We start from the raw sequence: 24,909 nt of genomic DNA on the forward strand, positions 1-24,909 counted from the left end.
CGCTTTAAGTACATTTCACTGATTATGCTCACATACATTTATTTAATAAGGTTTTGATTTTAGTGTACTTGTAGTGGAATGTTTTCAAAGTTTTGTATTGGTACTTTAACTTAAAGCAACATTATGTCACTTTTTCACCTTAAAATAACGGCTTCAGAATCAACTTGACATTAGTTTATTGTAATAGCGTGAATGGCAAAGCTCTACATAATGTTGCTTTAATACTTTTCTCAAGACTGCAAAAAACAGCTCACCTCAAGATCCAGAATAGTTTCAGAGCTGTTCTGGAAGCCTTCCATCACGTCACATGATCTTCATGAGCACATGAAGTGTGTCGGATTTCATGAAAATGTAGACAATTAAATTAAATCTGAGCATTTACATTTGGGACTGTGACAGGATGTTCATCAAAAGGTGCAGAACAGCTACTAAACTGGCCTTGAGATCGCACTGTTTTTGTCAACTGTCACTTTATTTTTTTATTTTTTTAGAAGTAACAGTTTCGATTATATTGGGAACATCGATTTTTCACTCCTCATGTTGGTCACAAACATTACATCATCACAGACTGATACCAGTATCCAGAATAAATAAAACACTGTGTGTGTTGTTCTCTTTATTCGTGACCTTACCGAGGGTCACCCTCACCCCTAAAATATATTTCCACTCGTGCACGACCGAACTCTGTCGTCATTCTGTACAGTATGAGACAAAATCTCACATCAGGTTATTTTTGTAGGAAATATAATTAACCAAAATTCAAACATCATTTTTTTTTCTTTACAGATTTACAACATGTACTGAAGTCAGTGTGACTTGATGACATTTTCATCCTCTCTCCTTTTTTATTTTGCGCTGAAGGAACTGTATTAAAGAAGGGGGTTTCAGTAGGTTTATCTTTGGTACATTAGCACATACAGTAAAAAAAAATGAAAAAGTCACTTAAAGCAAAAAAAAAAAAAGAAAGAAAAGAAAATCCTGATCATGACTTACTTTGGATGATTATTAGAAAAGTGGATCTTTTTTATTACAGCAAACAGTGTAAATGGAAAAAAAGAGGAGGATAATATAGCCGGAGGTACAAGGAGAGTGGGATAAACAAACATTGTGTTCATTTCATGTCTTCTGAGAAATACAAGCACATTGTCCTGAAAAATAATCGAAACATCTCTCGGGTAGAAAAGCACCATAACGAGCTAGGTTTTTCGCAGCACATAAAAAATGTTTTGTGTTTCGAGATGACTTGCAAGAGGCTGGCTCCTTCTGATGGAGACGTGGCTGGCACAAAGCGTGCTCGCAAGACTAGAGGTTAATGGATCGGCGGCAGCACACCAGCCGCAGCCCCTTAGGAAGACAGTGTGAAAAATGCTGTGTGCTCGGGGGAGCTAATCCAACAGTCTTTCTGTCTCCGCCAGAGTGGCTCTTTAGTTCCCTGCAGGTCCCTTCACATCCAGAGACTGGTGGGCGGCCCCTGCCTGGAGGTTGCATGCTGACGGGTCGCAGTAACCGTTAGGACCGGCTGAACCGGGAGGCCCAGGAACACCGGGCTGTCCTGGAGTGCCGGGACGTCCTCTCTGCCCATCCCGACCATCCTGACCATAGCCGGGTTTGCCTGGCTCACCTGTTAACACAAAAGAAAACATATTGTCGGGGATGGAATGTGATCGAGTACATTTACTCAAGTAGTAAACTTAAGTACACTTTTGAGGAACTTGTACTTTACTTGGGTATTACCATTTTGGGGTACTTTAGAATCCCCTTCCACTTCATCTCAGAGGGAAATATTATACTTTTTTATGTTTTTCAGTTTTCTGTCAGTTTGATTTGTGGTGTGGGTTTAAATAGTCTCAACAATAACAACACATTAGAAAGGAAAACTTCTCTCGTGCGTATTCCTCCGGTCTCTTTACCGAGTCACAAACGCTATGACATTTCAAAAATCGAGACTGTCGGTGGCGACGATGGTCGACATTAATTATGATGTGGTAGGACCAACACCAACACCCACATAGCCTTGTCAGATCGTGTTTTTGGTTATTGTGTTCGCATTTCCTGTTTACACTGGCCTTCAACTGAGAGTGTACACATAAGAATATGAGTATCGATTTGACACAGACATGAGCAGATTTCAAAGGCAAAATTGACTCACCAGGAAGTCCAGGAGGTCCTTGCTGACCTTTAGGTCCTCGTACAGTGGGCCCTCTGGAGCCTTTGTCTCCCATCTCACCTGTAACACACATCATGTAATGAAGACATCTGTGCACAATAAAAAGGCAAACATGTTCAATCTGATGCCTAGTTCTCTCACGTCACCTGCCAGCACATTCATTACCTTTGGCTCCTTTCTTTCCCAAATGTCCCGGCGGCCCTTTGAGTCCCGGAAGGCCTCTCGCTCCACTCTGCCCCGGGAAGCCATTGTCTCCGGGAGTCCCAGGAGGCCCTGGAGGTCCAGGTTTTCCAGGTAAACCAGCTACGCCAGACTCTGGCCTCCTTAAACTAGCGGCTAACTGGGCTAGCTGTTCTGTTGGCGCACGACAGAAAGACAACAATGAACCCGAGTGAACCGCCAGAAACAAACATGGCTGCAAGACACATTTCAAACAGCTGTGGTTGATAGTTATCAAGGGAACTTTCTGAGACAAAACACTTGGTAATAAATCATGCCGTAGCATATGAAGGCTCATTTCTGTAAGGCCCAAAGCAACTCTCATCGACGAGATGGTTCAACAGCTCTCGCACTCGAGTTCAGAGTGAAGCAGAGCGAGGTGAAACTCTGGTCACGATATCCCCCGAGCTTCTCCTGTTTTTCAACCTTTATCTGAAGAAACTCAGTAAATTGGGCGGAAAGGAGATTATACTCTTTATTTCAAGCAATCAGCGACAGAAAATGTATGCTCATGGTTTAAAGGGTCTGATATTAATCTCCTGTGGCTCCTTCCTGCATGGTGTTTTGCACTTAAGATTCCAGTTTTCTGTGTCCTGATGAAAATTCATGCAGCCGCTGCTTGACTGCTCTTTTTTTTTTTTCTTTTTTTTTTTTTCAGATTTTTTTCTGTTTTTTTTTTTTGTTTTTTTTCAGATTCCCTTTCCAGGCAGGCTCTTTGCTCCGAGCGGAGAAGAGTGCAGGTCTGCTGGAGGTGAAATTAATTTTTCATCACATCGGGTATAAAAAAATCATGAGTGTAGGAGATGAGTTGTGAAGACGTAAGAGCAACAGAATGAAGAGAGAACAGAGGTTGCGCCTTCAGTGAGACATTTTCGAAAAAAGCTCGGAGGAAGAATCTTTCATCCATCAAATAAACAAAGACTGAAGCTTATTTCATGTTTGGGCTATGAGACCTTCCCATTTTAAAAAAACCAAAAAACTTCAGGGTATTCGGCAGCCGCCCAGATCAATGAGACAACGGAGGGGGCGGCTCCGTATGTGGTTGCGTAATGAGGCATCCTGTGAAAGATGAGAGTCATGAAATGAGGCACAAGGGGATGATAAATGGGGGTCAAAGGCCTATCAGTCCTTACCTTGCATGACTCGCATGCAAACTTGTCTGATGTGCTGATCGCTCGGCTCTTTACCCTGGAAGGAGAAGGATGACTTAATAGATTTCACAACAATGACGACAACACCGATGTGAGGGCGCCGCTATCGAGTGAAAACAGCCCTCGTCGCATGCGACTGACTTCCTCTCACTGTAGTTAAAAGATGACTCACTTCTCTCGCACTGCTCCGGGGCTCATAAAAAAAAACTGTTCAATAAACTCAAAGTGCACCGTTGTGAAGCTAAAAATGAGCCTTCCTTTCTCCTCTCTGGAGAAGTTGACATTTTGGAGGTGCAGTGGTTTCCCCCTTACATCACCACAGGTGTTGAATTTGACTGTACCAATCTTGATAAGGGCGTCAGAGTGAGCCTTTAGTGGGTGCAAAGATATTTAAATTTTCACAGCATCGTGCTCAGGCGGTTTGATGTGCTCCCTGCTGCTGCCTCACCATGCTGGGGTTTATACGCACGAGTTAGAGTTACAAGAAAGGGATCAGAATAACATAGATAAGAGTGTGCAGGGACAGGTGTTCAACCCAGAGGGACTCATTAATGAAATCAACATAAGTTGTGTTTTAAAAAATCTTACACCTGTACGTGGCTCAGGAGAAACTGAAGATAAGTGACGTATCATTGATGGAAAGAAATAATTTGACAGAATAGGTTCAAGATTCAAAACGATTAAACAAGTAGAAGTCATGCATTTGTACTGTACGGAAGTCAAAGTACTGAAGCATTGGCATCAAAATAAACTAGAAACACCAAAGTGAAAGTACTCATCACACCGAATAGCATATTACTGAATAATCCCTAGCATTATTGGATTATTATAACGGGTGCATTAAAGTCCAACCGGACATGAACATTCAGTCATCATCTACTCACCTCCCCATCGTTGACAAGTCTGGCACTTCACAAAACATTTCTGGAGATTAACAGCAAAAACCAAAACAAATAACAAGCGCAGTAGATGGGGACTCATTTTAAATTTCTGAAAGCATCTGCAAATAAAGAGGAAATGGCTCCATACAGCTGGTGTAGCACAGTCCAAGCCTAAATTCAACTCTGAAGCTCCAGAAATGTGTTGTGGCTCGAGGGTGAGAAGATGATGACAGAATGCTCCTTTTTGGGTGAACTTACCCTTTAGTGTATTCACCGCTTCACTGTCGGCACTGCGAAATGTGGCTTAACTGCTTTATACAGTTCATCTGCGTGAGGAGCTCGGAAATGTCCCCGCAGGGATCAATAAAGTTTTATCTTGATCTATAATGTAACATCATTGTTGATCATATTATTAACTCTGCAGAATAGCTGATGACTGAAACGTCAAATAAACATGGTGGTGTAGAGAGGACAAGATTAGCCTGTGAACTGTAGTGAGGTGGAAGTATAAAGTGGCAGAAAATGGACATACTCAAAACTGGACGTAAGTAAAATATTAATACTATATTGGAGAGAACTGTGCAGACGAGACATAATGTAACTTAAGGATGGGATTTAATGTCAGCTGGAAGTATCGGTGCTGAAGCGAAACTTTTAGCCCTCAGAGTTTTGCTTTTCAACACTTTTCATCCCTCTCCACCCTTCCAGTGTTCTCCCTTGGCACTTACAGCAGGACCCTGAGACCCTCTGACTCCGGGTGCACCCCTGTTCCCCTGCATGCCCCGTGGCCCAGGTGTGCCGGGCGGCCCCTCGATGCCGGGCTGACCTCTGCCTCCCTCGGGACCTCTTCTGCCGGGCTCGCCGATGTTACCGTCCTTAGCGGGAAAATCAGAGCAGGAAAATATATTTTTTCTTAAAATCTGCAGCACCTTTCTCAGTGGAAAACACGGAGGAAGCTGGTTTTAAATAATCACTCTGCACTCACCTCTCCTTTAGCTCCGGGATCTCCTGCCTCACCCTATGACACCGTTCATGAAAAAAACATAGGATGGAAACGTGGATAATTGTACTCTGGTGAGACGGTGAATAGAGATGATGAATAGTTTCATTTGCGGCGTCAGTGTTGGTGAAACAACTTACAACATCCCCTTTGTCTCCGGGGTTACCCTCGTCACCTTGTGTTCCCTATGAAAACACGCTCCCGTTAATAATTCATATAATAAAGCAGCCCGCTTGTTATTTGAACACTGAGCGAGAATTAATATTTACTGTCGAGGATTTCATACCTGTTCTCCTTTGGGTCCCGGTTCTCCACGTCCTCCCTGTCATGCACAAGACAAAAGCATCAACTGACTAAACAGCTGCTGCAGAACAAAGAAAGCTCGGGACATTTTGTTTGTCCACACTAGAGGGAGCCGATCAGCTGTTTGCTGCTGAGCTTTAATCTCTCTCCAACCGTTAAAGACGATAAATCTGAAAAGGGATCTGAAAGGTCATGTGGCGTTTTTTTCTTACCCTCTCTCCTTTCTCCCCGGGCAGGCCAGGAGGACCGGGGAGACCGGGGAGACCGGGGTCACCTTTGGGTCCCTGTGACAAACAAACATGCACATCTGATGAGTAGCAGCGGGGTTATGACACCTGTTTTTCAATGGCTCAAATATCAGTAGCTAGAGTAAACACATATATACATAATATATAATCTGTGCCTGTAATGAAAGTTGCGGCGCAGCTTAGCATCGCTCCTTATTCTTCTCGGGCGTGTTTGTGTGCCTTCGCCCCCCTTTGATCGCTGGCCGACTGTCTGAGGAATGCCAGGAGAACAGAGGGCTCATTCAGCCTGCTTGCTTACAGCTCTCCCCTTACTGTGAAAATAGACCTCATGTGAGATCCAGCCTGGGCCTATTCTCTGAGACATTCCAGTGGAACAACAGCCAGGACTGACCGCTCTGAGGCTTCCCCGCTTTTTCAGCTTCTCTTATTTGAAAGCGACAAAAATGCAAGGAGCTGAACACTGTCTGATGCCTCTGCTCCTGTGTGCACCCATTAAAGTTTTGCTATATGTTGCTGCTAATTGGTGCTGGATGTACACTTGCTACTAAGGTTTTCATAAGTCATCTAGGTATTGTTTTATATTAAGTTGTTTGTATTAAGCATTTTTAGCTTTCAGTTCTGAGTGTATTTAGCCTGTCCATGCATTAATTTTGAAAAACAATGCTGGTAACTGTTTATTTTAAGGTCTTTGTAATGCAGTCTTATTAACTGGTAATAATGCCCTTACAAACATTAACAAGTTCTATAAAAAGTTAATAATAATATCATAAACACATTCATTTTTAGATTATAAAACATTTCTAAGGAATTATGGGAACAATAATAATAAATGTGTATTTCTCTTAATAAAATCACAAATAATCAGTTTCCTCTGATTGGTCAGCTCCGACACGCCTGACCCAGCACTGCTAACAACAGCAGTGCAGTTGTGCTAGATTAATTCTTATGAGCTCGACCAGACATTGGGCATAAATTATGCAAATGTGTGACATGGTGATGCAGTGTGATGTCACAAAGTCACAAAGAAAATAAAGGCACGGATAAACTAAATATGAATTTGAAATCAAAATCACTCTTAATGTATTTTAATTGTGTGCTACAACTTGTGTTTTTAACTTACCCTGGCACCTGGCTTGCCGGCTGGACCTGTAGGGCCTTGCTCTCCTACGGCTCCCTGTAAGTGAAAGGGTCAAGAAGTTAAGAAAAGTGGAAGGGCTGAGTTTAAAATAAACATACCGACAAAATACAGACAAAAGAAATTCAAGCAGGCAGGAAAAATACTCACAGGTTCACCAATAGGTCCGACTGGTCCCACCTCCCCCTGTTCTCCACGCTCACCCTGAGGTGTGACAGGAAAATGTCACGGTGACACATCAGAGGTGGCAAAAATCCTGATGGTGTTTCAACACGTGTTGTTCTTACTTACCGCTTTGCCAGCAGGTCCCAGTGTTCCAGGAAGGCCTGGCTGACCAGAGTCTCCCTGTGAAGACAAAAACAGCTGCTTTCAGATTCTGATGATTTGAAAAGAAAAAAAAACATCAAGAAAACAACTAATGATATTTGATAAATGATAAGGAGGAGAACCTTAGGGCCGCTCAAGCCTTTTGGTCCAGGTGAACCAGGCAAACCCTTAAAAGACAGAGAAGAGATTAAACAGTTACAAGCAGAGCAGTTTCCAGCCGCAAGGGTCGTTCAGGAAAGAAAACAGACACTGGAGCTTAAAGACAGAAGGCTTAGTGGGGAAAAAACATATTTGTTTGAGCCTTTGACCTGAATAAGCTTAAAAGTGCTCTGGATGTTTAATTCAGGTGGCGACTTTTACACTCACAAAATGTTTCTTAATGCCACCACAGGCAGGCAGCTCATGCTTGCTAACTGATTCTCATTAGTGCTCTTCATTAGACTAATCACAGATTAGAGCGCTGGAGAAACTTTGCTCTCACTTTGCTGCCTGGGGAAGACATTGATTACCGTCTCGTGCTGCAGCCTCTCACAGAGGGATGGAGCTCTGCAGATTTCCCTTGAAAATAGGTCCGCTTCATCATATTTAATCCAATAAAAGATGCGACAAAAACATTCTTCTAACTCCCGTTATAACTCCGACACCGACGTGATGTGTAGATATTGCACAGCAGCATGGGGGGGCGCTTTCAGCCGTTCCCTGTGGGTTTACTCAGGTGCATCCGATCAGAGTCAGTCTTGACAGCTCAGGTTAAAGGTCATACTCACAGGAAGCCCCTGAAGTCCGACCTCTCCAGGCACGCCTGCCTTGCCAACGCTTCCCTGCGGGGAGGCAGACAGTGAAAAACAGAACCTCCTCGCAGCCAAATGCATTCGATTAAACTGTTAAAGTTTTCTAAATAAAAAAAAAGTGGATCTGACGCTCTACCTTTGATCCCGGCATCCCGGGAATACCCTCCCGTCCGTCCACGCCCGGTAAGCCCTGGTGATAAAAAGCACAAACAAGGATGAGTTCTTTGCTGGCAACACGTCCAAACATTAAAGCTTTATTTGTGATCATGGATCAGACACTCACAGCCCCTCCTTTGGGACCTGGGAGACCTGTGATTCCTCTCGGCCCTTGAGCGCCCTGAAGAACAAAGCGACAGTACGTTTGTTAGAACTGTACGCATTGATTCCAGTCATTACCCTTATTTCCCTCCATCTGAAAGCATCTGTGCTGTTGATGTGGCTACTTACTGTTTCACCCTTAGGCCCAAGCTCGCCCATCACGCCCCTCTGGCCTCGATCGCCCTGAAATAATACATTCGATCACGTTCTACTCATGTAAGCCACAGAAAAATAAAAGCATTTAACTTTGGGGGAGAAAAAAACAACTCACAGTCGCTCCTGCAACACCCTGGGGACCTGGATCTCCATCAAGACCTCGAGCTCCCTGCGAGAGAGGAATAACAGTATAAATTTGACAGACAAATATTAACGGAATTAACCTTGATTTGCAAATAATTCAGGAGGAATGTAATGTATATGAGAGGTGCCATGGAGGTACCAACCATCTCTCCCTTGGAGCCCATCATTCCCATGGCTCCACGAATTCCCTGAGGGCCCTAAAATAACAAATAGATCCAACAGGCGCCTTGGTGAGCAGAGGAAAGAGAACCTGACACAATAAAGAGCAAACTTTAACTTGTAAGACGAATTCTGTATCTTACCGTTGGTCCTTGGGATCCGACCTCCCCGGGGCTTCCCTGGTCTCCCTCCTCGCCCTGAGTGAATAACAGAGGAGGAACGTCAGCAGCAACACAGCATGAAGTCAATCAGACGAGCGGCAAATGTAAGTACAATTTAAGAGGACAAATGGAAGCTGCTCCTATCAGCAGTGTGCTAATTAGAAAATGAGGCGGCCACTCTGAACTGTGTTTAATACCCACTTTTGTAATGGATTGCAAGAGGGCAAAAAGCAGACGATTTAACTCCAAATTACCGCTCTCCTGCTTCGCAAATTAGTAATAATTTATACGCTGACTCCGGTGGACCTGAGGAGGCACATCCATTAAGACAGATAGTGGTCCGGGGTCTGAGGCTGCGCATATTTCCTGCTGTTAAAGAGGCAATTTCTTCTTTTAATTATTAACATTGGCTATCAAGACATGCAAACAATACGTGGCCAGTAATGAAATATTACAGAAGCGAGCACAATTTGCATCCCATGGAGAAATGCGAGCTGATGTTTCATTCTGCCCGACTGTCTGAGTCATATTCTGCTAACGGAGGCACAGTTTTTGTTGAGAGGCAAAGTGTGAGAAAGCCAAAGTGTTGAGCCATTAAAAGAACGTTTTCAACTCTCAGTGGTTTGCTTGATTTAAAAAAAAAAAAAAAACAACTCCAAACATTTTCCTGTCTTTGTTTACTGTCATATATTTTTACTGTCATTATAGACGTGAGCGGAACATATTGCTTCTAGTGCTGCAATTATTAGCTGCTTGATCAATTAGTTGACAACGATTAAATGTATCACCAACCTTCGAGGCCCTCACTGACTTTTCTTTTTTATGCTTGAACAAACAAATAAGCACTCATGGCTGAATGCACAAACTGACCTTACCCAGTTTCATAAAGTTTCACCTTGTTTATGTGTGGCGGACCCTGCCACCTTTCTAGCTTCAAACAGTGTTCTTGGGACCACACTTTTCACCATTTTCCGACTCTCACTAGACAAAACAACTCAGATAATTCTACAATAAAAAACAGTCACCGGATGCAAGTTTCTGTTCATCTAGAATAAGAGGTGAAGAGCTGCATGTTGTTGTAGGTAACAGGGTCGAGCACTCTTTTCTCTTTAGGCCTCGTGCCAAGGGGCCATCTCTCAAACACAAACTTTCTTTTCACATTTCCATAGTCTCCTTCAACATCACAACATTACACACTTTCGACTCGAGCACAACATCTGCTTGTGCTATCGTTAACTTTGGTTCAAATTTATATTTGTGAATTTTTGAGTGGAAAACAGGGAAGGGGGGGAAAGACCCCTCGAATGAAACTTCCAGTGAAGGAGAAAATCAGTCTCAGGGATGGCGCGCAGACTGACAGTAAATCATATCCTGGCATGGGGTGATAAAGGGAGATGGGCCCAGACTCATTTCCATTTATATAGTGCATAGACACATTACAGGGAGAGGGTAGTTGTGCTTGAACATCATTTCAAATAAATCATCCCCCGTGCATTACAAAGAGTCAGAGGCATTACACACAGGCTTGTATCACTTCCTCTTGAAAAAGAGCGTCTCGCAGGCAGCGAGAATTCCTTTTTCACATTTAGGTCGTGCATAATTGTTTCCCGATGTGGAACGCCATGGCACGTGGAGGCAAATTTATGTTATTCATGAGGTTTTATGCGAGTGTAAATTCACTTTGTGGACGTTTATAACGTTTGGCGCTACTAGTAATTCTCGGCTGTGTTTACAAACAAGCGTTTCCCCTTAAACCGAACATATTTTACCTTGTGGCCTTGTTTCCCAGGTTCTCCTGATTCACCTTTGACGCCTTTGTGGCCCTTGAAACACACAAAGAATAACCCATTAATCGCACTTTATTTTGGGACATTGACATTCATTTTTAGTTCAACACAACTCTGCTGCTCACCTTCATGCCAGGGAGGCCGGGATGTCCGGGCATCCCAGGTGGACAAGAGTTTGGACACTAAGCGGCAAAATGAAAGACAGAAAATGTTCATGACATTTGATGCCAAAAAAAAACAAAAACCCCTCACTCATAATCTCCAGAAAAGTAACTTTACCAGGTCGGCACTGCCTAGCATTCCAGCTGCACCCTGAAATTCAGAGAAAAATACACGTTAACACTTAAATGCTGCAATTCATCAACATCATGATGAATCTAAGGAGCCTGTAAATCACCAGAGGAAGGACAGCGGTGTGCAGCGGCGCGTTGGCGGCATCGCTAACAAGGCCAAATGAAATTCATGGCTTCTCTTGTGAAATGTACAGTCAAATGTTGCCGTTGTCGCAAATCATGTGGGGTGTCAGATGAAGCTGTGTCACTTACTCTGGGCCCTGTCGGTCCACGAGGTCCCCCGGGCCCTCTCACACCCATGGCCCCCTGCGGAAAAAGGCATGAAATGTGTCAATAAAAAACGCTACTGAAGGTTTACTATGTATCATTAACTCCTCTATAATAGAAAAAAGTAGTAGTATGTATATTAATGCTGCTTTTTTAGTGTTAGAATTGATGCTCTGAAATTTCATTATTAATTGGCGATTTCTAAATTAAAGTATTGTGTTGCATCAGTGTCCTTAGAGCTCCAATGCATTTAGTGTTTTAAGAGGAATTGTACAAAAAGCGTACAACAAATGTACCTCGAGCTGGTTCCAACTACTGTAAAGTCTGCAGTGAAATGCTCACTTTGAGAGTCCATAATTTCATATATAATAAGAGGTAATGCTGCTAATTTAAATGTACTGTTGCAAACCTAGCTGTTTATCTCTGATCACTGCTTTGAGATCCAATGCAAGCTGATGCTGACATGTGGCCAAGGGGCAAAATTAAACTTAAAATAAATCAAGAAATAAGTCTGATATATATATACACCTATGAGGTGAAGTTAAATTCTGGGATATGAAGCTCCAGTAAAAAAAAACAAAAAAAACAAAAAAACACCCAGAGGCACTTCAGTCAGATGAAGGGGCTGAATAATTGATATCTCGTGTTGATTTTACGGCCATGAATGAATTTCTGAAACGTCCTAAAATGTGCGAAAACGATCTCTGATTGGACGAGAAAAGTTTGAAACTTCGATACAGCACGTACTGATGATATAACCAGTATATACTGCAGAGTGGGTGTATATGTTTCATGGTTCAGAAGCAGCACGTCTTCCAGCACACAGATCTGTGCAGTATAGATGTAAGGCTTCACCTCCATACAGTGTTTTTTGCCTCAGCTTAGATTGACCTTCACTTTTTTTGGTCATTCCTTTTGTTCTGTCATTGGCCGGAGGCAGCGTAGCAGCACCTCAGAGCTCACGCTGGCAGTATTCGAAGCTGCGGTGTGTTTTCTAGCCCGTGGCCCTAATTTAAAATAAAGGCAACAGTCCATTGATCCGTCTCTACTCACAGGTGGTCCAACTTTTCCCACTTCACCCAGAAGTCCTCCGGGCCCGGGCGGTCCCTGTTTAAAATCACATTTCAGGTTTTCAGTATTAAAGACATCTTACCAAGATTCGTATTAATTCTGTGACTAAAAAATGTACTTACAGGAGCACCATCTGGCCCAACGCCCTGAGGACAGACATGCACAGTGTGACTCAGTGTGGTATAGAGAATTGGGTGTATACAAGACAAGAGAGAAGGTCTGAACTTATCTGAGGAGAAGAAATGCTACTCACAGGTGATCCACGAGGCCCAGCGCTTCCAGGTTCACCCTGAAGGACGAAGGTAAATGCATAAAAAGGCAGTGTTGAATAAAATACCCCAAAGTTGTACTCGAGTGAAAGTAAAGATGACAAAAACTCTTATTTCTTCACATTCTGCTGAAAGTTTTAGTTGTATTTTAAACATTTTGAAACTAAAAAGCTTACATATTGCACATTTAAAGTATCTGATATTAAACATACTCTACTGACCATAAAAATAATGCATGTAAAAGTAAATCAGATCCCATATTCCGATATCAGAATCGGTGTTTTAAGTTTTGAATCTGATTGCGCATAAAGTGAATATATTTAATGAAGCTGCTTCTAATAAATGGAGTAAAAGGTCGTAGTATGAGGCAGCAGTACTTGAGTGCATTTGCTCAGTTACACTCTATCTCTGGACATTAGGTAGATGCAAATATACTGAAATGCTGTTTTCAGGTAAAAAGATTGAGCCGTGCGAGCCTGCAGACAGTCCGAGTTAACATTCCTCCGGCTCATCACATGACTGCGCCCGGCACACTTGACCCAGCAATGTTTAGCCTAATGAGTACCGATGTTGGGCCCTTCATTCCCCACGGAGATTACACAGAACACTTGCAGGATTAAGTCTCATTTGTCATGAGGAATTGGTTTATGCACTGCGGCTCTCGCTGCCATGCCAAAAAGGCTGGAAAGCAGCTTGGCACCGTTTCACTGACGGTCTTTCGGAAAGCAGGAAAAAGCAAAAAAAAAAAAAAAAAAAAGGCTCATTAGTCACTCACTTTCTGCCCGGGGGGACCGTCAGGCCCGGGATCTCCAATAGGGCCAGTCAAACCCTGCAGAGAAGAGACATCATGCTTAACTAACACATCAGAATAAACCCTGGAGATCTTCGGCATCCGTGTGTTTTTGCCTTGTATTTGAAGACCAACATGTTCAAATCAAATGTAGCCTCTAACATCAGCCGGCAGCACTTCTTTCCTTTCTAACTCGGATGGTCGTTACATCATCATAACACAATCATACACGAGTGGGAGGAGTCTTGTGTGGGATTAACTTGAGTAAACCCCCCTCCTCTTAAGTGTTTCCATATAAACTGCACCGTGGCTTCAGTCACTTTGAGATTAAACATCCGTTTCTGAAGTCCACAGACACACTGGAAAAAAGTCAGGACCGGGGCAGAGGGCAAAGGTGTCAGACTGCAAACCAAGCAGAGGGCGGCATTCCTCTGGCTCATTTCAAACAAACGCGCTGAAAGAAATCATTCCACACTGATTCGAGGATTCTCAACAGGAGATACCAACAGAGGCCGGTCAACAAAGCTGCCATTGTTTTCAGAACCCTGGCAGATGTATGAAACAGGCTCTTAATGACTCATCATGCATAATTATGCAGTTTTATAAAGAAAAGTGTACTAAATCCACCTACAGCCTCTTTAAGCACCGGTCATATGTTCTGGTGTTTTTCTAACCCTCCTTTGAACTCTGAAGGGAGCAAAGTTAATTGCAGCCGGCTCCTGGTGTACCCTGGCACAAAGGAAATTTGGATTTGTTCATCCTGTTTCATGAATTCCTCAAATTTTTGCCCCCGTTTCCCCAAGATCCCCTGCAAAATCTGACATATCACTGCTCACCCAACAGGACTACTAAGTGCAAAACAAAACCCATACAGTGGAGGGATCACACTTTGCCTCCCCACCGCTCTGCAGGCAAATACATAAAACACAAAATACTGAACATACTCACATCATTTCCAGGAATTCCAGGTAATCCAGTAGAGCCGGGTTTACCTGCGTCTCCATCGGGTCCCTAAGGACAAAGGTCCCGCGTGCACAAACACATCAGTGAGCCAAACAGCCAAACAGTGAACACATTATTTAAATGTTGTATTAGATGTTATAGTTACAGGAAGTCCCTCCTCGCCATCTGCTCCCCTTTCCCCCTGAAACAAAAGAAGAGCAATGGGTGATCTATTAGTGATCTGTTCTCCAGTACTTGGCACCGTTATACGTGCAGTGTTGCAGAACCGGCAGGACTTACATCAATGCCATCAACTCCTGGAACACCTGCAGGTCCAGGAGGGCCGGCGGGTCCTTGAGTCCTCTGAGTAAAATGACAATAATATGATGAGAAAATGTCAGCTTAAATTGCTGAAAACAAACCACACCAACGGTTGCTATTCCTCATACTGACATACCGCTACAGAGGCGATATGGAAAAAAAAAACGAGAGAACAGGTGCACCCACTTATTGCTTGCTTATAGAAGACATTAATACTAACAGCAAACAGTCTGTAGAGCTGATTTCTGACTGCAGAATGCATCAGCTATAGACAAAAGTGTGCAAAAGTTTTGAAAGGAGACTTAAGACAGAAGTCTCCTCACTGGCTTTTTTTTTTTTCTCCCTCCACTCCTGGAACAAATGTCCAATAAATTTACCAGATGAAACAATCTCAGCAACAATCTCGACCCAATTTGTAGGCAAAATGGATCTTGTTATTCCGCAGGAGCTCGGGGAGAACACTCACCTGCAGCACCCCTGTCACGTCAGGCTGTGGAGACAAATAGAGAGAGCAGACGCAGAGGGAAACATAGTTAGTCTTACTTGAGCGGAGCAGATGAGGACAAGCTGCAGAAGGAGCAGAGCCAGAACAGGCCCTCTAACGCTGGGGGCCCGAGCCATGATGTCCCCGAGGGCAGGAAAGGTAAAACAGTTGTAAGTCCTTTCGCTGGGATTCGTCGGGCTGAAGGATCCCCCCCGACAAAACAACCCAACTGAATCCCTTTCGGCTATCTAGACCGCCCGAGGTCCCATAGCCATCAGCGGGCTCATGTATATTCATGCCACGCTTGGCTAGAGGCGGCGATTGGAGGGGACACCCAGGGGAGGGACCACGGCGCCGACGCCACCAATAGGCAGGGTCAGCGCGTTATTTAACCTCTGCTACGACCCACAAATTAATTCAATAGAACTTGTATTCTTTTTTTGTCTTTCTTTTTTAGGTGTGCCAACTTTACGCGTGTTCTGCTCAACGAACTGCTTTTACGCACATTCATATGATGGCCGTTTGATTTGATTTCACAATTAGGCACATCCAAATGATCAAGGATTATAATAGCCTGATAACTGATGGTCGGACCTGTCATACCACACACACACACACACACACACACACACACACTCAGACTGGTGCTGGTGATGTTATCTGAAGTCTTCTCACCGATGTCCTGGCCGGGAGGTCGTGGCACGCCTCGGTCCGGTCTCGCGTCACGTCGCAGTGAATCAGCATCGACTGGAGTTCAAACTTGAAAGAGGAAAAACACAAATTGAAGCGATGTAACAGATGAGAACAGCGTCACCACAAAAGATACACGGTGAATAAGCTGTATTTTAAAGCACCACAGCCTGTTATCGTCCCCGTGTCACAAGAACAAGAGGCTGTTTCCATCAACGATTAAGGCCCGAGTCTGGGGTTTCCTGCAGCGCCCGATAAGAGGCAGGGAGCAGGAAATGTGTAGTACTATTAATAAGTTTCATATTTTGAGATCCCTTATCGTATCATTCAGTGGGGTTCAAACGCTTATACGGGCGTTATAATGTGGCTAAAGATGGTAAATGTGAGTTCATTTTAGGTGCGTAATTGTGCACAATTGCGCCCGACTCATCGGAGATCCCTCCAGCACCTGCAGGGACGGTTCAGCCTGTGCACGGCTCGTGTTCTTCACCGCGACCTGCGACAAGTTCCACATATTTGTCGTTCAAGCCTTGAATGGAGAGACAGCGAGCTTAAACTACCGCCCAGTGTCTCAGACAATCCAAACAGGAGGATGAGAAAACACTGGGATGCCCCAACTTCTCCATGCCAAAGACCCCTGATGTAAGCAAACACAGGGATCATTGTGCAGGGAAAAGAAGAGCGTGTCAGAATAAATGAGATCGTTGCATTCATGTGCTTATCACTTGGATGTTGAAGCCGCTTAAACCACTTTATATAGGCTGTATCTGCTGGGTAGATCCCTTGGGGAAAATTCATGATGTAATATTGCAGAACCAGAGGTATCACCTTTTACATTCCACACATTCTGCTTCCTTTTCAAAACCTGGTACCTACATTACCCACAATGCAACTTAGCAACTAAGTGGCATCACTGGGGGGAATTTGTTAAATCTCATACAGCTTCCTCTGGAGCCACAAATGGCTTTAATCTACTTTTTTCACATATGCAGTAGTACTCTCCAAGACCTGTAAACACACTCTGTGTAAAATTGATTTAGGTACATTACTTGAGTAAATGTACTTAGCTGTTTCCCACCACTGATTATTGCTGTGATAGCCTGTAAGCATTTTAACATTGTATATTTTTTTTAATGATAAATAATTATTATTATTAGAATATTTGTCAAAAACTGTAACAATTCATTACATCCTGCCTTAGAGGATGAGGTGCTGGGATGTTCAGGGACCTCTGAAAGTGGCTGAACTCACAGTACTCTTGTAAAAATTTCAGAAACTCAAAGGTCTTCCTGTTTTATTGCAGAATTCAGTGCCGTCATAAACGTACCGGAACTGCCATCACCGGGTTGTCCTTGAGCTTTCCTATTAGCGTGAAGCCGTCCAGAGTAACTTTCTGTCGGGGCGGTATTCTCTGGGAGCCCACCATGACGCAGTCCACGGAGAGGGTCGCGGTGCGCCTGCTGACCTCCAGCAGGACTCTGTGCCACTGCTCGTTGAAAAGAAAAGCCAAGGGGCCGAAAACAACGGTCTGCCTCCCGGCCTCCAGCGACACGAAGGTGAACTCCACAGACTCCGACTCCCCGTTGAGTCTGACGGACAGCTGCTCGTTGCCGTTCACGTCCTGCATTTGCCAGATATTCCAGCTTTTATGGATGGTGCTGCCACTCATGCGCAGCACGGCCACAAACGTGAACTCCTCTGGGAGTCCCAGGGGATAAGCTGATCTGAAACACAAGGGATGGATTTTTTTAAAAAAAATCAATATCATGATGAGGATTCATGATAATAGTTGAGAGAGCCATCTTCAAAATAATATGTGTCATCATATAAAATGTCACATGTGTTGGATCTTTGTAAGCAGTGTGACAGAAGGAATGTGATGGTGCAGATAAGGCCCGTCTTTGATATTCAGCACCATGGACAGGGTTAAATGGTGCTATACGAGCTCAACCACAAGGGGTCAGTGTTCACTCACACATCTCCGTTTGCAGCCTACCTTGTATTGATTCTGAAGTTGAATGCTGGGCCTATCTGATAGGCAACATGCTGAGGCGATGATCCGGTAACCTTTTTAACGGTGCCCCTCCTCGCCAGCTCAGCAATATGGAACTGGGACATGATGTAAAAACCTATACGAGGACAGAAGAGGTATTGTTATTGGGATCCTTTGGAGACAAGGTGTTTGTAGTCATGTGTCAAACAACAGACTGTATTTTTTTTCCCAATCTATAGTATTATGAGATGACAGTTTGATTATTTATTTGATTTAACCTTTATTATTACCAGGGAATATTCCCACTGAGATTCAATATGTATTTTACAAGGAAGCCCAAGCACTAGACAGCAGCAAGAGAAAGGATCTGCATATTTGTAGGTTTTACAGGAATATATATTCGAACATAAGAGATAAGATATAATATACGTTTTTTTTTCTTGTGTTGGCAGGGTAACTGTCAAGCAAATACAAAAAGAGTGCTTAGTGTTTGTGACTCCACCTGGGAAATAATCCTCCCCGACGCTGATCTGAGGGCACACGGACTGCTGCTCCCGATGAATACCAACTTGAGATGAAAATCTCACAGCTGCAAGATGGAAACAGAGAGCAGCCCCGTTAGTAGTCGAAGTGTGTTTTTTGTGTGTGTGTGTGTGTGTGTGTGTGTGTGTGTGTGTGTGTGTGTGTGTGTGTGTGTGTGTGTGTGTGTGTGTGTGTGTGTGTGTGTGTGTGTGTGTGTGTGTTGTGAGGGAAGGGAGGGAGGGAATAAAAAGCTCAGTGTTTGGAAAGCTGCACCACTGCCTTGAATAAATATTAGGCTATCTCTAACTGTTTGTGGTTTCCCCTTTAACACTCAAGCACTAGATTTTCCTGTTTTGACACATCTGGACAGGAAGTGAAAGGTCTTTATCAAGTCTGAATGAATAGCTCGTACACAACAGATCTCGTCCGCCCTCCGCTTCCTGAAGTCGTCTACTGTACCAAACATCTGACACAGTTCAAATGCATGACCCAGCGTTAACACTGTAACGCTATATTTAGATGCACTGTCTGTTGTCACTATCAGGGCATTTTATTTCGGGTTTTTGGTGCACAGTTAAACTCTGTCAACACCGCTGAGACTCCTTGACACAGCAGTGTTAGTGCTGCTACACAGACCCACTAAGGATACATGTCATAAATTATAGATAAGAGCAGCAGTGTGTACAGCGGCTGGGCAAAATGATGTGAACGCTTCATGGAAAAGCAAGCAATGTCAGAGTCTCCAACAATAACTGGCTTAAATGAATGAATAAAAGACGTCTGCATATTGAAACAGCCAGCAGAGCTTCACGGGCCTTGTCGTGTATATATATTACACATTATGCAATATCACACACACCACAACACACGCCAAGAGCAGAGAAACAAACAGCAGGTCACAAGTACAAACTAAACCAGTGGAGATAGGATTTAGAGTATGGTGGGTTGAGAGATGTTGATAATTGGTATGCAAGTGGATGTGACTCACCCTTGCAGCAGTGTGCTGCACTGGCAATTTTGTTATGTCAATGATCAAGTGTTTTTTTTTTTCTTTCTTTCCTCTATTAAATGTTCTCACCAATTGCACCTTACAGTGCAGAGGACTACTTACTCTGAGAATGAAGTCCAGTGCAGAGATACTGTGGGATCACATAGCAGCAGCACAGCGAGTACAGAAGGATATTTCTGGAATGTTATCAGAGGGAAAAAAAAACAAACTTAACATACAGTATCGAGCGAGAGATGTATTTGTGTATCTATGGCTGTCACTGTAGAATCAAAACACGACTTACCTTTTGACCCCGTCCATTTCATAGCTTGATAATGAAATGGATAAAGTGCACCTGCAGCAGGGTGTTTCGACAGATCCTGGACAGTCGCCTCCTCAGCAGCAGTGAAAAGCTTCAGGTCACAGTGAGGGGTCTCTTATAGGCTTGACCGTTGTCATTTATTTGGGGGAGTGAGTCAACACTGTCCACAGTGTCAACTTCACATTCCAGTGGTGTTCTCCTGCACCCACCTTGGGTTTAACGTTAATGTTTCTTCAAGCACAAAATTACCCCATTGTTTCCCATTTGTAGTTATATTTCCTTGCTAATGCCAAATAAATATGATCTGGGGGGGAAAAAAAGATGTTATCCTGGGGTCACTTGCTTTATTTGCCCAGCACATTCTCTGTGAGCTCTATGACTGCACGGTATTCAGACAGCATTGTTTCCTGTGCAGCCCAAACTGAAATCAAGAGACGCTGACTAAGAAAGCAATTCAAGCTGTGTTTGCTCTCCCAGACCAAGAAGTGGCAAAAAAGGTTGCACTTCCTGAAACGTAACATTAAAATACTTTATATCCTTTTCAGACTCAGTGGGAATGCTTTGTGTTTATTAGCAGGGAGGCCCAGCTCTCATGATGTTTTCACAATGAACTCAAAGATGTTAGCGCAGAGAACTTTGAAATGAAACTGCTGATTGCACATTAATGTCGCTCCCACACATTTCCTCCACACATCTGTCTATTTTTCGCTTGTTTCAAAGTGATCACTTGATTTGCCTTCAACTGTGGCTGGTTGCACTTGTCACAAACAAACAACACCACAGGCCTCTTGGGTTGCCAGGTTGCGCCGATTCACAGTAAAAGTCAGGCACAGAAACAGGAGAGAAGATTGAAGAACAAAACACAGAAAAGCATTTCAACCTACATAAGTATATCCCTATTAATAACACAAAACTATCATTGTGAGAATTATGATGATGGTGATGATTAGTATTATTATCAATAGTAGTAGTAATTATGTGTTATATGAATAATAATAATAACACCTTTTTCAATAAAAATTGTAATCATGACAGTAATCATAATCATAATAACGTGTTTCAAATGTTAATAAACAATTTTATGTATTCCACTTCTCTATGTTCCATTTACAGGTAGCGATTGTGCATGTGGCGTCAACTGCGCCTCTGGTATGTGCAGTAACGCGCAGTTAAATGTTCGTCAGCGTGCAGCTGGAGCAGCGCCTGCTGTCAGCTCTTCAGATTGAGCACAGTTAGCTCGACGGCTAGCAAACAGCACTCTTTGGAGTGATAGACGTCCAGTTTACTACGTGTATCATTTTAAGCGCGTTTCTCCCGTAACGTTTGCCAGACTAGGAACTAAAGTAGTCCGCACAGCGGTCTTTTCTGTCAGAGCCTCACAGTGAAAGGACGGCGAGAGGACTGGAATCGGAGCTAACGTTGGTTAGCTAGCTAATGTTAGCTTGCCAACGCAATGGTGAGTAGCGCTCGCTCGCCTGTGCGGCTAATGTTAGAGCCGGGGACAACAGTTCGGTGGGTGGCTAACGTTACGCTAACGGTTACCATTAGCTAGCTACACGACTATCAAGTGAGACTTTTTCTTTTTTCATTGGTGTCTTCGGGCATGTTATGATATGCCTCTCCCGATCTTTTGTTGGCCTTTAGCAAAATGTTCTTTTGATTGCTTCCCACCTGTAACCCTAAAGGATACCCTTGCCGAGATTCTGCCCACCAGATCTGGGACCTTTACAGCGCACTTACTGTAGTCATAGCATCAAACCGTGTCGCTAAGTTAAAACTCAAACAGCTGTTTCTAAACTGGTCTGTATCGGTTTTGGGTTTTCGCGGTCGACTGAATTGTTCCTCTTTTTTAAAAAAAGAAGATACCATCTGCTGATGTCTGTTAAGGCCTTTGCCATATATGCTATAATTTTAATGCGACTGTTGCGGGTGGTGTTATTTTACTTTCGCCGACCTGCGTTTGTTGACTATCGACAATTGTCCTAAGTGCTAGTTCATTTACCTATCAGCTGTTGCCGGAGTTTAGACAGGGAAATTTGGCAATTTGCCTTGTTGTGACTTTATCCAAATGACTCTGTTGTATGATGTGTACAGTTAGGAGTAGAGGTTTCAGAGGATGTGCGTCTGCTGCAGCCAGCTCGCACTGACCGCAACATTACAGCACTGAGAACAGTCTGTGGCTCACTTCTCCTTTTACATTTTCTAGACTAATTGCTGTTGCATAAGTGTAGTGTGACCTCTCCAGACAATGGTGTTGGTTTAAGACTAAACCTGAAACCAGGTACTCCGACAGACCTTGAACTCAACATCAAACCCTTTTAGGATCACAAATCTGTAATGGAAAGCCTGAATATAAACGTAATCTTTTGGATTACTTGGTAGCACATTTGACTGTGTAAACATTTGCACATCTCTACATTAGTAACTGGGAAACTGTGTACTGCTGCAAACGTATCATTTTTGTCCACCTTCGTAAAACAAGGATGTTTCTAGGTGTATAATGAATTAAGTTAATAGACAAATGCACCAGGGACAGCCAAATAATGCATGTAACTACTCACGCCCTTGTATGTCCTCTGTGTCGTGCCCAGTGTAATTTTGTTTTTAATCATTTGAAGCCTTATGAAACACTACTTCCAGGAATGGATATTTTGATATTAACACAACCTGAGTCTATTTGTTCTGCATCAGGCATCCATCTGTGTCAACCAGGTCAAATTCACGGAGGCCGTTTATGTCTCATATTGGTTTTCACTGGCTTGGACACAAAGACATGTTGTCTCCCCGCAGATGATTTATTCATTTCATACATGACTAATTTAGGGAGCGTCTGTGTGATTGTTTATGCCAGTTTTATTTTGCCCCTACTACAGCCAAAATTGACTACATGGCCTTTACTTACTTAGAAGTCTTGAGCTAATAATGTCAGCATTGAAAGACAACCATGTCTGTGTTTATTTCTAACACAAGTTATCGGTGATATTGCATTTCAGATTTATTTTTGCAATGTTATACATAGTATTTTATCTCGTCCTGTTATACTACTGCTATAATTGTCTGGGCTGTTAACCAATTATTCCTAGAGGAGAGGATGTCTTCCATGCCAAATGTAGATCTCATCACGTCCTACTAATATTCCCCTAAATATTTGACCATCACACAAGTTGTCGTATTCTTATACTTGTTCCCTTGACTGTATGACTGCTGCTGGTGTTTTATTCCAAGTGTTGGCTTTGGGTTTTTGAAGATAATAGGGATTGGTCTTGGCTTGGAGTGACTTGGGAGATCATTTTTAGCCCACATTCTTGTCTGGTTTCAACCAGTATTTAAAATAAGTTTTACAAAAACCTATTTGATTTATCCCTTTGTGAAGTCCTGGAGCTGTGATGACTCATTTGATTAACTTTACCTGTAGGCCAACAGGTGTATCCCACATGATGTAAGGCATCTTTGCCTGTAGAGACCAAGATGACTGAAGTCCAGGCCACAGTGGAGTTCTCTGTGGAGCTCCACAAGTTCTACAATGTGGACCTGTTCCAAAGAGGGTAAGTGTTGTCTTCAGACACTTAATATTCTTTTCCTTTTTTTTTGGAATGGGTTTCCAGCAGGTGGAAGTTCAGTCATGTTTTGAATTAAAATTAGATAGATGTCTTTCCCTAGCATACGTAAGACACAAGTTTACCTTGATTAAAGTAGGTCAGCATTGATGCTTTACTTTTAAGGGACTTGAGCAAGCTTTGTTTTGCAGGTTGTTGTAGAATGAGATCAGCACTTATACTGTGAGTGTCCCGACCAATCTGGGACAGTTGGCAACCTTGTTTAGACCTTCAGGGGGTTTAAAAAATGCCCTTTATTCAGACCTTGTAGAGTATACTTTAACAATGTTTGAGTTTTCACTTTACTCTGTTTCTATGTGTCAATGAGGATTGGTTCTCTTATATGACCGATCGACATCAGAGGTAAAGATCCGCGGTTAATGTTAACAGTAACTTGCAAATGTTTAAAAAGTGGCCACTGAAACTGCATATTTTTGCATGTCATTGTAGTTCTAAACGTGTGCCAACATAATGGAAAGAATACCTGAAATGGTAGACATTTTTGTGAAACAAGATCCTTCTTGTTTAAGCGGAAACAGCTACTATGTCGCCCTTTCCAAATCCACCAGATGGTCATTTTTGTATTTTGAAACACATTTAGAGTTAACAAAGCAAAATCATCTTAATTTGTCTTTCCACTTTTCTAACAATCATCCTCTCTTTCTCGGTCAAAATAAACCCAGTTAGATGTGAAAATGCACTGGTTTCCCTTGCTGTCTCTCTGATGTCCGACCTCCCCCTTGATCCTCTCCTGATATTATCACATCTAACAGCACTAAATAAAGGGTTTATTTTTAGTCCAAACAGAGTTGATCATTACAGCCTTCAGCACCTGCTGGATTTCCAAAAACATTTGTTTCTGTTAGATATTTACAAAACAATTAGTTATTGTAGATTTCAGGCTTGAAAATGCAAGAATTCCCCTTTAAGAAAAAATGTCAGAACTGGAATTAAGTGTACCGCACAGACACAGGTATGGAGGAGCTTTCTCTTTCTGTATCTCTTATCTTGATCGCCATAGTGTTGCAAGGATAGTAAAAACTATATGGGCTTGATAAAAATGTAAAAATAAAAAGTAAACTCTTAGGAAGCCTAATATAGTAAACTGTACATGATATTTATTGGAACAAAATATGAATAATCAGACAACTAATGCTGTCATTGCTATTGTTATAAGAAAATTAAACGACTAAAGTACAACAAATAAGGTTTGTTGTTTAAATATTTATTGTAGAGCAAACACTGAGTAATACAATACAGACAGAGCTTGAAATAATCATGTCACACTATTGTTGTTTGATGGCACTGATCTCACATTCCAGTGTTGCATAACATATTACACAAAATAAACCATATAGCTTTCTCTTAGTGACTCTATGCTCTTCCAAAACACATGTAATACAGCTGCTCAGAC

The 24,909-nt window shown here is 42.8% G+C and overlaps 2 protein-coding genes across 10 annotated transcripts in view; one reads left to right on the forward strand and one right to left on the reverse strand.

Annotated features, from left to right (window-relative positions):
* On the reverse strand, positions 1–23,279 carry LOC119033439 (collagen alpha-1(IX) chain-like). 3 transcript variants are annotated; one of them, XM_037123543.1, is made up of 39 exons: positions 21,902–23,279; positions 19,882–20,203; positions 19,701–19,774; positions 18,570–18,656; positions 18,071–18,203; positions 17,402–17,798; positions 16,060–16,143; positions 15,367–15,390; positions 14,880–14,942; positions 14,746–14,781; positions 14,586–14,648; positions 13,623–13,676; positions 12,832–12,867; positions 12,701–12,724; positions 12,561–12,614; positions 11,493–11,546; positions 11,227–11,259; positions 11,073–11,129; positions 10,930–10,983; positions 9,143–9,196; positions 8,984–9,037; positions 8,812–8,865; positions 8,670–8,723; positions 8,506–8,559; positions 8,359–8,412; positions 8,199–8,252; positions 7,554–7,598; positions 7,396–7,449; positions 7,255–7,308; positions 7,090–7,143; positions 5,934–6,005; positions 5,705–5,740; positions 5,559–5,603; positions 5,404–5,436; positions 5,147–5,293; positions 3,520–3,574; positions 2,333–2,521; positions 2,150–2,227; positions 1–1,621 (listed from the first exon to the last, which is right to left on the reverse strand). In XM_037123543.1, the coding sequence occupies exons 2-39, from the start codon at positions 19,896–19,898 to the stop codon at positions 1,425–1,427; spliced, it is 2,781 nt and encodes a 926-aa protein (XP_036979438.1). In that variant the 5' UTR covers positions 19,899–20,203; positions 21,902–23,279; the 3' UTR covers positions 1–1,424. The 3 variants fall into 3 exon arrangements, with proteins under 3 accessions (XP_036979438.1, XP_036979436.1, XP_036979439.1); XM_037123541.1 differs by lacking the exon at positions 21,902–23,279 and having other exon boundaries at positions 19,882–20,865; XM_037123544.1 differs by lacking the exons at positions 15,367–15,390; positions 16,060–16,143; positions 17,402–17,798; ... (3 more) ...; positions 19,882–20,203; positions 21,902–23,279 and adding an exon at positions 15,444–15,985 and having other exon boundaries at positions 1,425–1,621.
* The window catches only part of fam135a (family with sequence similarity 135 member A), a 16,901-nt gene continuing 13,090 nt past the window's right edge, over positions 21,099–24,909 (forward strand). For all 7 annotated transcript variants that reach the window (XM_037123534.1, XM_037123535.1, XM_037123538.1 and 4 more), the window contains exons 1-2: positions 21,099–21,355; positions 23,315–23,444. In XM_037123534.1, coding sequence (XP_036979429.1) covers positions 23,368–23,444 — 77 coding nt within the window. In that variant the 5' untranslated portion in view covers positions 21,099–21,355; positions 23,315–23,367. The remainder of the gene's footprint in view (positions 21,356–23,314; positions 23,445–24,909) is intronic.

The sequence above is a fragment of the Acanthopagrus latus genome, chromosome 15 (assembly GCF_904848185.1).
Source record: "Acanthopagrus latus isolate v.2019 chromosome 15, fAcaLat1.1, whole genome shotgun sequence".
Classification (NCBI taxonomy): domain Eukaryota; kingdom Metazoa; phylum Chordata; class Actinopteri; order Spariformes; family Sparidae; genus Acanthopagrus; species Acanthopagrus latus.

Coding starts and splice junctions, on each gene's coding strand:
- LOC119033439 (XM_037123543.1), bottom strand. Junction 10,984..11,072: donor CCGGCCTCCCTGGCATGAAG/GTGAGCAGCAGA, acceptor GTGTGTTTCAAG/GGCCACAAAGGCGTCAAAGG. Junction 9,038..9,142: donor TCGGATCCCAAGGACCAACG/GTAAGATACAGA, acceptor TTGTTATTTTAG/GGCCCTCAGGGAATTCGTGG.